The 13,748-nt window shown below is 50.9% G+C and overlaps 1 protein-coding gene across 3 annotated transcripts in view; it reads right to left on the minus strand.

Moving 5' to 3' along the window:
* Positions 1-13,748, minus strand: part of LOC142571495 (uncharacterized) — a 103,488-nt gene that overhangs the window by 20,971 nt on the left and 68,769 nt on the right. Inside the window, exon 1 of one of the 3 annotated variants that reach the window (XM_075679894.1) lies at positions 1,873-2,299. The exons of the other annotated variants lie outside the window; for them this stretch is intronic. Within the exon in view, the coding sequence (XP_075536009.1) occupies positions 1,873-2,000 (128 nt within the window). The 5' untranslated portion in view covers positions 2,001-2,299. Of the gene's footprint in view, positions 1-1,872; positions 2,300-13,748 lie in introns of those variants that run through there. 3 annotated transcript variants of the gene reach the window in all.

Genomic DNA, 13,748 nt, shown 5'->3' on the forward strand with positions numbered 1-13,748 from the left:
GTAGCGAAGCTGCACTCGGTGTCAGAAAAGTCACTACAGGAAAAGCCATCAGAAACGTGGGGCGCGTCTGTGAGCCAACGAACTGGGCTGTTGAAATGGCGGTTCCGATAAACGCAGGAGGGCCCGTCGTCACTCCAGTTATAACAGAAGAGGCAGGTAGAGGGCGATAAGGGTGCGTCCTCTCGTCGCCGGTAGCAACGAACGTCCAATGTCATTGCCTCACGCGAGCATTTCGCCGAAGGCGTAGATCCTAGTGAAGGCGCGTGTTGAAAAACGCGCCATTTGTCTTGTGTCTCTGACAGGTATCCGTGTGGCGCCAGACCTCGACGCGTTGCGGAAATTTCGGGCGCCGACTAAATATAGCGTCGGACGACATGCAGGAGACGGCGTGCGATACACGTTGCCCTGAACACGACCGACTAAGCCTACGCGTGCAGGCGTTTAAATCGCATGCAGTCAGCAGCCTCGCGTTCCTTTAATTCTTTTTGCGTTAGCCTCAGAACTTAGCCTGAGAGTTGTTGCCTCTCGCACGTTTGTGACACCAACCTGAAGATAGATTCACTGTTATTGCCACGATCGAAGTGACAGCCATGCAGTGACCCGCGCAAACATCTAGCTAGAGACCACGGCACTATAGCAAAAATGTGAATTTCAGTGCATTACATAGGCCTATAGCTAAAAGGCGCACACAGTATCTACCATACGGCTGCGTTATGGTTTACAGCAGCAAATATCGCTTGATGCACCGCGCACAGCGTTATACCGCTCGATGCTCATTGGCCGTAGAGATGAGACATGCGAAAAAAAAAAGTCTGCATTCACTAACAGGCTGGATATTAAGCGTATACCGCTCTTTTTCTTTCATGGTGTGCGTGCCCGGTCAGAAACATGCTGGACGAAAGCTCGCATCGGTTCAGTTCTCTTACAGAGGCATTCATATGATATTTGTATCTCACCTAAACAAACCGGGTGGAGGTGCGCGAAGAGTAATGCTTTGAATACCAACGGAGTTTCTTTTTTTTGCACCATAATCAAGTGGTAGATTTAACATTCAGTACGATTGTCCGCTCGCTTTTTACTGAATGCGGTGAATAATATTACTTGACTGCTATACTTTGCACGGTAAGGACAATTTCGGAGGTTTCCCCCGCCATGTATGCTACGAGCTATACTCACAAATGCGCCTTCTGCTCTACGCCCAATACCCTCTACCACATGGTATGGGAATGTCAACAAAACACATCGACACCGCCCATCACCGGACCAATCGTCGAGCAGTGGGAGGCACAGCTGACAAGCTCGACCCCTGAAGACCAGCATCGCCTGGTAAGCAAGGCCAAGCTATCAGCTCAGGCCCACGGCATCCTGGACTAGGGACGCCGCCCACCTCGGACGATTTTACCGTCGGCTCATTTCAACTAATAAAGTTTATTCCTCCTCCTCCCTCGAGAAACACCGGTGAGCTTTCGTCGAGACATATGAACAAGATGATCAGATACTTTCCAGTACGCCTTCTGGCCGAGGTCTTCCGTCTGGTCATCGCACACAAGATGTTCTTAGGTTCTGTCGCATAAGGTATTACTGAAGGCGAAGTTACTGACAATATATATGAACTTGCTGCAATGTGCAACGTGCCCAGGGCCTATCAATAATTTTACAGGTGAGTTTGCAATGTCAAAGCGTTTTGCATTTGTGCACTGCTTTGAAATGCAAAGTGTGCTCCTGTCGGACGTTTGTATATAACGCGAATACAGCTGCAATGCCGAAAGCAGCACGCCAAAGCTGCAGCGCGCGGAACATGCCTTTGCAACGCTCACTAATGAAGACGAGAGCAGCTGCGGCGTCCGTAGGTGACGCCCGTCCACGACTGACCTGGTGCGAACGACGACCTTGCCGGAGTCTTCTTCCTCGTCCGAAACAACGAAGTGGCAGTGACGCAGTCTCCTGGGCCTGCTGTCCGGCCGCACGGGCCGCGAGTAGACCAGGCAGAGTACGACCATAGCGGCAGCCGCGTCGCCCGGTCGACGCCAAACCGCGAGCGAACGAACACGCTAAGTGGAGCTTGCACAACCGCGCACCAGCCGACGTGTGTGACCGGCACTGATCGACGGCGCAAATGCAGCAGCGGGGCTGTCGGTCCGAAAGATCTGAGCCCGCGGCGATCCCGCCTGCCCCCCTCCTCCCTGCCGGCGTAGCCTCGAAGTGGGGGGAGGGGGGTCCGATGGGCTGGCCCCCGCCTACGGGAGGAGAAAGCACGCTGCACGGCGGGGGGACCGCCGCTCGCTCCCCGCGAGCGCATCTGTTGCGGCGGCAGCTGGCGCGGGGTGTGCGAGACACGCGCCTGGCGGTGCGCCGGTGTGCGCGACCCCCGTTGCACTCCCCCCACTTCGAGGGCACATTCGCCGTGGGGACCCCCGGCCGACGGAAAGAGAAGCACCGCCTGTTGTGCCAGCGGCCCGGGGCTCTCGCGCCGCTTTCTTTGCTGCCGCCGCTGCTGCTGCTGCTGCTGCAGCGAGTGTGTATCGGGCGCGCGCTCCTTCTGTCCGGGGTCGCGCGGGGGTCTCGGCGGGCAAGGCTGCTTCCTCCTCCTGTCTCCGTCTATATATTTGTCCCCTTCTCGATCTGCGGGCGTCGCCATAGGTAAGCAATGCAAAGACGAAAGAAGAAAAGCAAGAAAAAAATCCGTCCACATTCGGCAGGGTTCAGAGGTTGCGCGACCTTTCTTCGTCCCGTTTCTTCTCACTTCTTACCTTCACCGCTGTTTACTTTTTCGCTTGTGTGCGACTCAACGCCTTTTTTTCTCATCCCTGTTTGTGTACTTTTCTCTTATAGTCATTTCTGTATTTCTTCTTTTTTTCTGCTGCGCTACTGCCGCTGAAATGCTGAAATATACGAAAAGCTTACTAGTATCCACACATTGAGCGAAGGTTCGCAGCGTCTTTATCCACGAGAATAAACGTGAATATACAACTTTGATTAATGAGCATAGTATCAAGCGACTCGTCAGCCTAACTTTTGGGCTTCGCATGCAAGCTCTTCGTGCCACCCAGAGTGGCCGCGTCGCCCAGGTGTTTTCCGAGCTGCGGAGAAGAAAACAAGCTGCTTACAGGTGCTTCATTGCTATAACAGACAGCATTGCTTATCGCCGGAGGACACCGATGCGAGCGAGTCCGTGAAGGGCATCTCGATCGACGGCGGGGATCGTCACGTAAGCGCCACCTGCGCCGGCCGCGTCCAGCGATGGCCGAGGAGGTCACAGTGCCCGGCCAATGTGCCCGCTTCCAGGTGCTCTGGCGACGTCTTCACTTAATTGACTCGCATATCGAGTCCACATACCTGCTGACAGTGAAATGAACCGTGGTCGCGTTGGACATCTGTGCAGCCGACCTGTTCATCCGCTGCTGCTGCTTAGATGGAATGCGAACAGTCTTCTCCAGGCCACCACGCTCCTATTCGCGTTGTTCTTCTGTTACGTGGTCTGATTTCTGTGTAGAGATTGATGCATGTTCACTATGGGGAGATTGACCAAGATTCTAGTGTTGTTGGAAGCGGCAATGAGTGTGACAATCGTAAAAACAAACATTAAAAAAGATTATATTGCGGGGTTTTACGTGCCAAAACCACGATTTGATTATGAGGCACGCCGTAGTGGAGGACTCTGGAAATCTGGACCACCTGGGCTTCTTTAACGTGCACCTAAATCTAAGTACAGGGTTTTTCTCGCATTTCGCCCCCATCGAAATGCCACCGCCGTGTTCGGGATTCCATCCCACGACTTCGTGCTTAGCAGCCCAACACCGTCGTCACTACTACGGCGGGTCCTGAAAACAAATAGAGAGCGCCGAAAACATGGGCGCTATAACGTAAAGCTATTCCAAACTTTTCTATTGCAATTCTGCAATCAGTCCTCCATGATTGGTCAAAATATTTCTGGGCCGCCCCCACTTCGCCTGTCTCTCACGCGGTGTCACGAAAACCGCGAAAATGCCCCATCTGACATGATGTGTTCACACTGATTATGCATGATTAAACCGAACGGAAGAACGGAATTATTTCTGATTCGACGCCTTTTTCGCTATAATACTCTGCCATTGATCGAACGTTTTCGGGCTGCGCCTACTTCGCCTGTCTGTCACGCGACATCACAAACGCGTCAAAGTGACGTGTACGCGTTAAAGGCGCATTAATATGTGGAACAAAAATGAACTTTGTTCTGAATAGCCGGACACTGCCCCGTTCCGAAAGGAATAGAAGATGGCCGCCCGCCGATTGCTCTGGCACTAGCTACTAAGAGCGGCCGGGGAGCATGGATTTATTTGCGTATAATAAACATTTTTTCGTGGCAGTATAACGTTATCGAGCCCTTTCGGCACGTATACAATATCGCTGTGCCAGCTCTTTGCTGAGGATCCGTTCTGGCGGCATTTATAACGTTCCGTTGCACGCTGCCGCGATTTTCTAACAGCCAACGCAAGCTAGTAAGGGGAAGCGGCCAAATAGCAAATACCAGCACCACTCTCCTCATCCAGTTGTCTACTTTCACTGTGCTGGCTCGGCCGTATTGAACCCCTCTCCACTTGAGCGCGCTCCTCGCCCCTCTTCACACAATCCTATTAAAAAAAAAAATCTGCTCAATGTAGGCAATGCTATTCGATGTGAAAGAAAAAGAAAGTGACCACCTCTAAACAAGGAGCGCATTTGATTGGGCTTTTCAAACAACGCTGCAGGTTACCGCCCGATGCTTACGTCTTTTTTATTTGTTACGTAAATATGACGTCAGGAGATTGGAATAAAAGCAGATTGGAATAGTTTCGCGTTATAGGGCCCCATCAATCGCTTCATACCAGTGGAAAACAACAAAATAAATAAGAGCTACAGAAAGGGAACCGCTTTAAGTAAATTAGAAACTCCTTCAACAGAGAAGAGGCTCCTTTGACAGTGCTGAAGAAGCTCCGCGCGCTTCTCCTTGCCTTCAGAGGCTGTCATTCGTCATATTTGCAATCGAAGCATTCTTCAGTTCAAGAGAGCTTTTGCACCGTGCCGTTAGATGGGGCAAGAAAATAACGCAGCGAATTGTTAACTGCTGAATTCTTTATAATTAGCTGCCACGTGTGTCCACTTTGGCTCAAATATGCCTCAGCGCAGGAGGTGTGTAGGCGTGGCTAAGAACATTGATATGTTCTGGGAAGGTGAAGGGCAACCGTTGCGATGACTGCCGTGACTCGCACTTTTGACTACAGGTACTGTATGTGGTACCTTTGGTAGTATCTACAGTATGTGTATGTTATGTGTATGTTACATTCTGTATGTATATCTTATGTATAGCTGATTTCGGGCATCTATATGCTACCAATACAGTAACTCTTCTCTTGACTGCTTTCGAGCGGCAAGCGAGAAGGGCGCTTAGTGCTGAAGAAGCCTTTCTTCGTGTTTTGCCGTACATACTTTACGCGATGAGCAGCGTGCACAACACTGATAACGTTATCCGTAGCGTTGTAAGCGTTTCTACGCGAATTCAGAATGTTGCTGCCGGAGCGCACCGCTTCTGTTGAAACACCGCTCTATTTCTTTGCATAGTTATTTCCTCTGCACACGGCCGCTTAACATCTGCGTCCATCGCTCAGCACGTGGAAATCTAGATACGTGCGCAGCCATCGGGGACCTCAACCGAAATCGCAGCATCGCGCCAGCTCGCCCCTCTGCAACCGGCGCGTGGCACGCGCGGCCACGCGCGCGCACCAGCGTGCCGCGGCTGCGGCGTGTCGGCTCGCAGCAGGCGCGCCTGGTCACGCGACAGTCGCGAGCCGGTCACGCGACTACGCGCACCGGTTTGAGGGGGTGGGGGGCACATCACCCTTTCCACCCATCTGCCCCGCGCGCTGCGGCAGCCGGCAGTCCGCTTGCTTTTAGCGGCCGGGCTCGGTAGACGAGGCCCGCGATGATCGTTCCGAAGGGAGGCGGGCGAAGTAGGCATCCCCTCTGTCCCGCAGCACCCGACATCGTCTTTCGGCCCTCCGATGCTTCAGCGAGAGGGAAAAGGAGAGCTCGCCGGCGAGGGTGTCTCCTATCGGCGCGCGGGCTGGGGGTCTGTGCCCGCGCCTGGCAGCTTGCCACCGCTCCTCCGACCGAGCAGAGTCCTTGCGCGATCGCGTACCGTGCCAGGTCGCCAGGTGGGCTTCTTTGCTAATGTCCACACGGCGGGGGGACCCCCGCCAGAGGAGGAGGGCGATGCAGCACCCGCGGGCTTTCTTTAAATCCATCGTCTCTTCCTCTCCCCGGGTTGTTGCCGAGCGGCGACCCCTCGGCTGCCGGCGATCACTCGGAGGCTGCGCTCTCTGCCAGCCCTATCGACATTTCTAAGTTCTACTGCATCGCAAAAATAAAATAAAGAAAGGTTGGGGAGTAGGGGGTCAGCCCACGCTTCGACACCGCTCATGTACAGGGTCTTTCCAACCCTTGCAGAGATACAACTTACTTATGCAACCGGCGATGCGTCGCGTGTTTCGTTTTGACATTAACAACGCCCGGGGTTGGGCCTCATCAAGGATGGCTCACAACATGCCGACGACATTTGCTTTGTTCAGCTAATGGGAACACTTGCTTTTATGTTAATTGGCGATTTACAAAGTTATACGAGCCTCAATCCCGCCGTGCAAAGCTCCATCCTAACAAGAAGCAGCTGCAAACAAGCCGCTACTTCACCAAATTTCAAAAGAGAGATAGCGATAGAAAGTGCATATTACACGCAGTCAAACTCGCGCTGTTTCGTGCAATATCAGAAAACCGCATCCTATAGATGCAAACATGAAACGCGCCCACTTAAAAAGTAGGAAAAGTACATAGAATGGGGGACTCAGAAGTGGAACGAACAAGCGCGTGTAGAAAAAAAGAAAATTGCGAGTCCATAAAGGAAGCCATTAAAAATTAAACAAGGCAACTGGATAGATCAGGCAATCTTAGATGAGTTATATTCAGAGCTTCAGTCGTATTACTTCAAAAAACGCAATAGGCTGTAGCCTTTTAGCGATTGCCGAGCGCATTGAACGGCTCGTCAGAATATTCCATAATATAACCTGCCCTGTCTCATAGACTACCTAATTAATTTCTAAACTCGGAATTTCAGCAAACATTGGGTTGTTTCGCTTAACATTCAAACTATATACTCGCGAACTAGCTTTGACCCGTAAAAATAATTTCCTTATCATTTTCCCTTCTTTTCTTTCTCTCTCTCAGCTATATTCCGCGATTCATCAATCCAGCCGGCGAATGCAAGCTCACGTCGAATTGCACATTTTGTGCTTAGCTTCCTGTGTACTGTACGTGATTTAGGGTCAACCAGGCAATTTATCATGCTAAGCAAATGCCACATAAGTGCACTGAACATGCGTGTGTGCCTTGCTTCCCCGCCGACGAAGCATCGCTACGTCGCTTGGTAGCCCAGCCAAACAAGACCCGCGAAGTACGTACTCTTGCAACACACAGCGAGCACCTTCGTCTTTTTGTGCAAGCACCGCCGCCATCTCGACTTCCTTCTTTTTCTCCTTCGGCCTCGCCCTACGTGCCATATTTCATTCCCTTCCCAATATTACACTTCCACCCTCCTACATCAAGATTTATTATTATTCTTTTTTTTCCCTTCGTGCTCATTGTGACCACGCGCACACCTGCGAGAACAATGACTGGCTCCTCTTATTTCGGTGGGCACGTGACACGCACGTGGTCGACGACGGCGAAACCTCGCGAGACGCATCGTGGTCGTTCGCACAGCGTGCAACCACACCGTTCGTTGTCGCTGGCGTGGAGGAACATGGACGCGTCCAACCTGCGCGATCCGCCAGATTAGGTTTATTCAGTTCGAGCATGAAATGTACCGCTCTGACACACGCTTGCAGTGCTTGATTTGCGTCGCTGATGCGCGTTCCAAGTCTCACGGACTTTTCTTTTTCTTTTTTATACATTCTCTCAGCTGCCGTGCTTTACAATGTCATCTGTGTATAGTAAAACCTCGCTACAACGAAGTAAAAGGGGAAGCCGCTATAACGATTGTCGACACTCACGGCTGACATTGGCCCATTTGGCTGCCCGCACAGGCGGGGTGCAACCAATTAATGGGTAATCCGAAGCAACAGCCCACTGCGCACTGCCGAATGAAGGCGAAAAAGTGCTGCTTTCTGTCGCTTTTTTGTCGTGGGAGTTTTGAACTTGTGATTAAAGCAAATTACACGCAGGGTCTTGCGTCGCTATTTGTCGGCCTGACTGGCACAATCTTCATTCTGGACTAAAACATTGTTATTTACATCCACTTAAAGAAAAATTTCGCTTCGTTAAAACGAGATATTAAATGCATGGCTTTTGTGGGAATTTCAATAAGTGAGATTACTTCGTTATATTCATTAGTCCGTCATGACCCTTTCTACTATGACAAGTTCTGACCCACAAGCCTGTCAAGCGATCGGCTGCTCTCTCAGTGTTGTGGCCATCTACGTGGCTCACCTGCTATTTAGAAGTATGGTTGTTTGGGCTAGTTGGTTAGATACAGCTTTGGGGGGTCATAGCGCTAGAAGACACGGACAAGAGCGATACAACAGGACGAGCATTCGTCCTGTTGTCTCGCTCGTGTCCGTGTCTTCCAGCGCTGTGCCACCATTGCTCATCTGCTATACCTTCTGGCGTGCCCTCACATGCTTCGATCATTCACGTGACTGTCAGTGAGCTTCAGTGCTGCGTTGACTGGCACCGTCAAGGCTTGCTTCCAAGGTAGTCAATGGTTCAATGAAAGTTCGTTTAGCCAAGTATCATAATAAAGATGCAGTCACTGACCAAGACAAAGGTGAACCCAGGTTTCGGAGACCGCATGAGTTCGTTTATTGCTGACTTCGGACAACCTGTTGACATTTCTTCGCTGAAATATAAAGCCACAACACAATTGGAAAGCAGAAAAGATTGATTTGATGTATTCATCTTCTCGCATGTCTACGTTGGTGGGCCCTTATACTCGTAGCAGGATTGGGAAGAGTGCACTCATAGAGGGAAATCTGGCGCTGCTGCGCTGTGGTATGCATGGAAATGCCGGTATATTGTGGATTCGGATTGGCATCGTTCTCGTAGAGACAGGACACCTTGAAGACGCGCTTGGCAAGTACCGTCCCGTCTGTCACAATGATTCATTTTCTACTAGAACAGCACGTGAAAAGCTGTTTTAGCTTTATTATTACGCGAAAACATGTTTTGCTTAACTATGAGAACTTGTTATTGTGTGAGACGGATACGTTACCCGCTCTCCAAGAAGCTGTCGACACTACAGAGCGTTTTCTAACCGACACGGGACTCCGGTGCTCCCCGAAGAAATCGGAGCTCCTACTCTACAGCCCAAGTAGAAAGGGCCGCAAGCCACAGAACTGGAAACCCCCCTCTGAAATTGACATTAATCTCTACACCAATTGCGGAGATCCCATTCCCAAAGTCGCGTCCATTCGAATCTTGGGAATGACACTCGAAGGGGCGGGCTCGAATAACATCACCATTCAAAAACTAGCAAAAAAGACGGACAGCGTCATCGGTCTAATCAGGCGTGTAGCTAACAGAAGGAGAGGCCTGAGCGAAGAGAATCTGTTAAGGCTAGTCCACGCTTTCTTGTTGTGCCATTTTACGTACGTAGCGGCCATGCACGTCTGGAAGAGGGCCGAGCGAGACAAGCTAAATGCCATGATAAGGAGGGGGATCAAGAGCGCGCTCGGACTACCCAACTACACACGCACCGACCGACTCCTGCAGTTGGGTATTCATAATACCCTGGAAGAGATTGCAGAAGCACAAGAAAGGGCACAGATTCTCAGGCTCTCGGGCACCAGGGCGGGCAGACGACTCCTAACTGAGATGGGCGTCCCCCCGGCCACTGTCGAAGATGCCTACCAGGGCCTTCCGAAAGAGCAGAAAGATAACATCATCATATCGCCCGCCCCGCGCAATATGCATCCCCAGCGCAACGCGGAAAGAAGGAAGGCCAGAGCGGTAGCGCTCCTACGCCGCGCAGCCGAACTCCCTGGCGGCAGCTGCTTCGTTGACGCGGCCCAGTATGCAAACAGCAACAATTTCACGGTAGTTTCAATCAACCACAGAGGTTCGACCGTTAACGCCGCTTCGGTACGAAGCACGTCGTCGCATGCGGCCGAGCAAGTGGCCATTGCCTTGGCCCTCCTGGACGACGGACATGCCAATATCTTTAGCGACTCCAGGGCAGCCATCCGCGCCTTCAGCGTTGGCGCCGTGTGTAAGGAAGCCTGTCGCATCCTCGAAGGCAAAAGCATCGCCACCCACACTCTCACGTGGTTCCCCGCTCACATGGGATCCATCATGGGAGGCCCCACAAACCTCAACGAGCTGGCCCACTCCAAGGCGCGAGGTCTCGCTTTCCGCGACCATGGAGAACAACGCCGGCCCGCAGTGGTGGAGAATAGAGATCAACCGACCACATACAACGAAATTGCGCAGCACTTTTATCTCGGCAGGAGAGACTTTCCCCTTCCCCACAAGAAGTTAAATAGAGCGCAGGCATTGACCCTCAGATTATTGCAAACAGCTTCATATCCCAACCCGGCTTTATTCCACAAAATTTATCCCGACACCTATGCCACTAGTTCTTGCAGGCACTGCAAATGACATCGCTAGCCTAGACCATATGCTCTGGCGTTGCCCCTCGTTACGAGGCACGGAACAAATCAATGTGGACAAGTGGCTCTCCGCTATCAAGAGCCCCGATGCCGGGGCGCAACTATGGGCTGTCCAGAGGGCCCACGATGCGGCGGTCGGGCAAGGCCTGACTGTCCCAACGTGGGAGCGGCCCGCAGCGCGCTGAGTCGCGTACCTCAGGACCTTATTAAAGTTTTGCATCCATCCATCCATTGTTATTGTGTGTACGACTACATGTTACGTAAAAAGTATCAGCGGGACAGACGACAAGGTTCGCGCTCGCTTTGAAACAGTTGGTCCTCTGTTCTTGCTTTTCTTCGCTTGGTCATGCATCGTGGGTGAGTAAAGATGTAATATGCGTGAATGGAAACATTTTATGAAGATTTTACTTTGAGAACGCGTTATTTATGTAGCCATATCCACGTTTTAGACGAAGCCTCTTACAACACCAGCCAATACGAGCCTCGCAGACACATATACCGACGGCACGGTGCCCCCTTAAGAAACTCCCATAGACGGTGGCGCCAGATTACCCTCTAGGTGTTATAGTGAGAAACTCTATGAGTGCACTAACCACCTTCTTCGTTCTCCATCCTTTCGCACCGATCCCATGCGCTGGCCGTTAGCTGGATACGCCAAAGGCTGCTTCTGCCTGTCGATGAGCATGCCACAGCATGGTGCATTAGTCCTCCTCCACTGGTACGTGAGCGCGATGCGTCTTTCTACATGCCACAACAATCCCTGTTACACGAATGCAATGCGGTATACTGCCTCGTTCATATATATGCAAACGCGGCTATGATATCTGCAAGAATTACATATAGCGAAGCCTCACCATCACAGCGCTGAAAAAAGGAAGACGTCGAAGTGTAAATGTCGCATATCAACCGTGTGTATTTACCGCCAGGCAGCTTTCGAATGAAACTGGCTGCATCTTTAGCCCAGCCATTGCAATGTTGAGGAATATCGCGAGAGGGTTCCACTCTTGTTTATCCTCACTTATTCGATCGGTATTTTATTCTTCTGTTTGAAAAACGAGAAGAATTCGGTGGAGTGTGCATTTCGTGTGTATATATGTGTCTTGAATGAAAGCTAGGGAAAATACGGGGAATGCGGGAGGTGGAAATTAAAGACGATGAGCAAAACGAGAACAAGGTGAACGCAGGAGCCAACGTTTCTATAACTAGACGGTTTTCAAGGCATTGAAAAAGAAAAGTCCACTTGTCTTTAAAAGAAAAGTGCAGTTCCGCCCGAAAGGCGAAGCACCGATTGCGATAGCAAATTAGTAGATAGCTGTACGAAGTAAGGATAGTAGTTTTATCGGCCGTATAAACTTGTAAACATTCGCTTACTAACTAAATTAAGAATGATAGAATATGTGAGCGTGACTCAACGAGGACGTAGAAGTCTGCGATTCGCGTGGCCAACGCGGTAGTAGACGCCGCAGTTGTCTCCACTCTGTACGGAGCGGCGGGCGAGGAGGACATCGAGGCACCGTAGCAGCCGCCGGAGAACGCCCCTCCTCCCTCGCCTACCCGCCCTGCCTCGCGCGCCACAGGAGAGGGCACGCATCCGGGCCGCGTTCCTCGCTCGCGCACGCGAGCTTGAACCGCGTTCGCGGGCTCACCCTCAGACGCTTTCACTCATACGGAACCGCACGGCGACGGCGACGGTATAAATACGCCTGGAGTGTCCAAATAATTGCTATCGCAAGAAAAAAAGACAAGCCTTGAAAAAGAAAAGTCCACTTGCCGAAACGTTTCAAGGGTCACCCTCGGGTCTGCTCTTTAGGCGGACTTGATAACGCGGTGCCAATCGAGTTACGAAAGGGCTAAAAGATTATGTTTTATGCTTGAAATAAATATAATGAGCTGGCCAAGACAATCATCAGGAGGTCCTGCATCAGAGGAGAGTTGGTAAACGTGCACCAAGCTCACTACCGAGCTGGCGTCACTTGCAATAATTTTAGAAGCAACGGCGATGGTCACATCGAGATCTTCAGCTTGGCACTTATTGACTTGGTGGTTAGCTGCACTTTGCGTATCGGCATTAGCTGGCATGAAGCGTTAGCCGTGAACTAAGTCTTCCTTTCTTCTTTTTTTGTTCATACCTTTTGAGATCATTTTTTACCGCCCTTCCACTTCTTCGTCCCGTCTCTGTCGCGCGACAACGCCAGAGAAGACTGAAGTAAACGTGTTTTTCGCCTCTCTGTGTTCGGATGACCGTGCGACTGCTGCGTTCTTAGACGCGACACTATTTCCAATTACATCGACAAGGCGTCACCGCTTCGCTGCCTTAGCAAAGTTCTAATGAATAAGAGAGTGGCGCGAAAGAAGTCAGCGGTGTCGTAAGACAAGTGCACAGGCTTTGCACCCTGTCTCATTTGTGCCTCCTCGTCATAATTTTTTCGCGCCTTTCACTTCTCCATTACAGCAATGAACCAACTCGCAACAACTAATGCATTCACTTATCAAAGTCTCTGCGCATCGACACCGACGGCGTGCAGAGGAAGGGTTGGGCTATTGTGTTTGTCAGTCTACGGCGAAAGTCGGCTAGCCTTGATGCATAGAAGTGGGCTTTTCTGCGGCGCGCACCCTAAGAGCGGCAGAGCTAACTTAGAAGCGGCAGTGTTTGCAATTGAACGTCACTGCAGTGTACGGACTCCTGCTGGCTTCTATAAACAAACTTGTGCTTGCAGGTATGGATAGATGTTCACGTTAATAACTTCTATGCATATTATTTTACATAAGAAGAATGAATTTTTTATGAACAACATGAGTATGCCAGAATTTAAACGCACTAGCATGCTATTATCACTGTTTCACTCTCAGTTGCCTACATGCACTAAAATCTAAGGGGCTAGCGCGGCGTCCTTATCGGAGAACTCGCAGACATTTACACTGTCGAGCACAAAGAAGCAACTTGTTCTAATTTTTCTCCTTCCCACTCCCCGTTTGTGACGTCAATATATGTTAATACACCAAATACTACCGCGGTTTGCACAGCATTTGGTGTAAACACTTACATACGCTTCCTCGTCGCAGAGTCAGCACAATTCG

The sequence above is a fragment of the Dermacentor variabilis genome, chromosome 2, assembly GCF_050947875.1.
Source record: "Dermacentor variabilis isolate Ectoservices chromosome 2, ASM5094787v1, whole genome shotgun sequence".
NCBI classification, from domain to species: Eukaryota; Metazoa; Arthropoda; class Arachnida; order Ixodida; family Ixodidae; genus Dermacentor; species Dermacentor variabilis.